Source organism: Mandrillus leucophaeus, unplaced genomic scaffold (assembly GCF_000951045.1).
Source record: "Mandrillus leucophaeus isolate KB7577 unplaced genomic scaffold, Mleu.le_1.0 Scaffold493, whole genome shotgun sequence".
NCBI lineage: Eukaryota > Metazoa > Chordata > Mammalia > Primates > Cercopithecidae > Mandrillus > Mandrillus leucophaeus.
Window position 1 is genome coordinate 1,171,173 of NW_012105287.1, and position 631 is coordinate 1,171,803.

At 35.8% G+C, this 631-nt stretch overlaps 1 protein-coding gene across 5 annotated transcripts in view; it reads left to right on the plus strand.

Moving 5' to 3' along the window:
• ZMYM1 (zinc finger, MYM-type 1) overlaps nt 1-631 on the plus strand; it is an 88,499-nt gene that overhangs the window by 68,724 nt on the left and 19,144 nt on the right. For all 5 annotated transcript variants that reach the window (XM_011995617.1, XM_011995616.1, XM_011995615.1 and 2 more), the window contains one exon: nt 319-391. In XM_011995617.1, coding sequence (XP_011851007.1) covers nt 319-391 — 73 coding nt within the window. The remainder of the gene's footprint in view (nt 1-318; nt 392-631) is intronic.

A 631-nucleotide genomic window follows, 5' to 3' on the forward strand; every position in this document is an offset into this window, starting at 1 on the left:
AAAAAAAAAAGAAAAAAAAAGTAGGGAAAATAGTTGTAATTCAATATGTCTGCTCCCTATTGGTAGTGACTGGAAGGATTTTGTTGACAAAAGATTCTGATGTCACACCTGGATACCACAGAAAATAATGTATTAGGTGATTGGTATTGTCAGCCAAAGAGCACCAAAAGGGTAGTGCATACCCATGTATTTTGGTTCAATTCAGTTTACAATTCATTGACCAGACCTGACCACAATTTATCATTTTCTGTTGAATGAGTGGTTGTCTTAAATTCATTGTATTCATTATTTTTAATTCTTTTCTTTTTTTCTTTTTAGGAGTATTGTCATAGGCTACAATCCAGAACTCAGGAGAATGAACTGAAAATAAACGCTGTGTTTTCAGAGAGTGGTAATAGAACGATTTAAGTTAATTATGTTTATTCAGACCAATATGATAGCTGATTCATTCTTTTTTAATGCCTTTGAATATTGCTCTGTTTATGTTGGGTTTCAAGTCCAGGAGAAGTAACCTGTAAGAAAATTAAAGAGAGGCCATGCACGGTGGTTTACACCTGTAATCCCAGCACTTTGGGAGACCAAGGCAGGCGGATCATGAGGTCAGGAGTTCGAGACCAGTCTGGACAACATA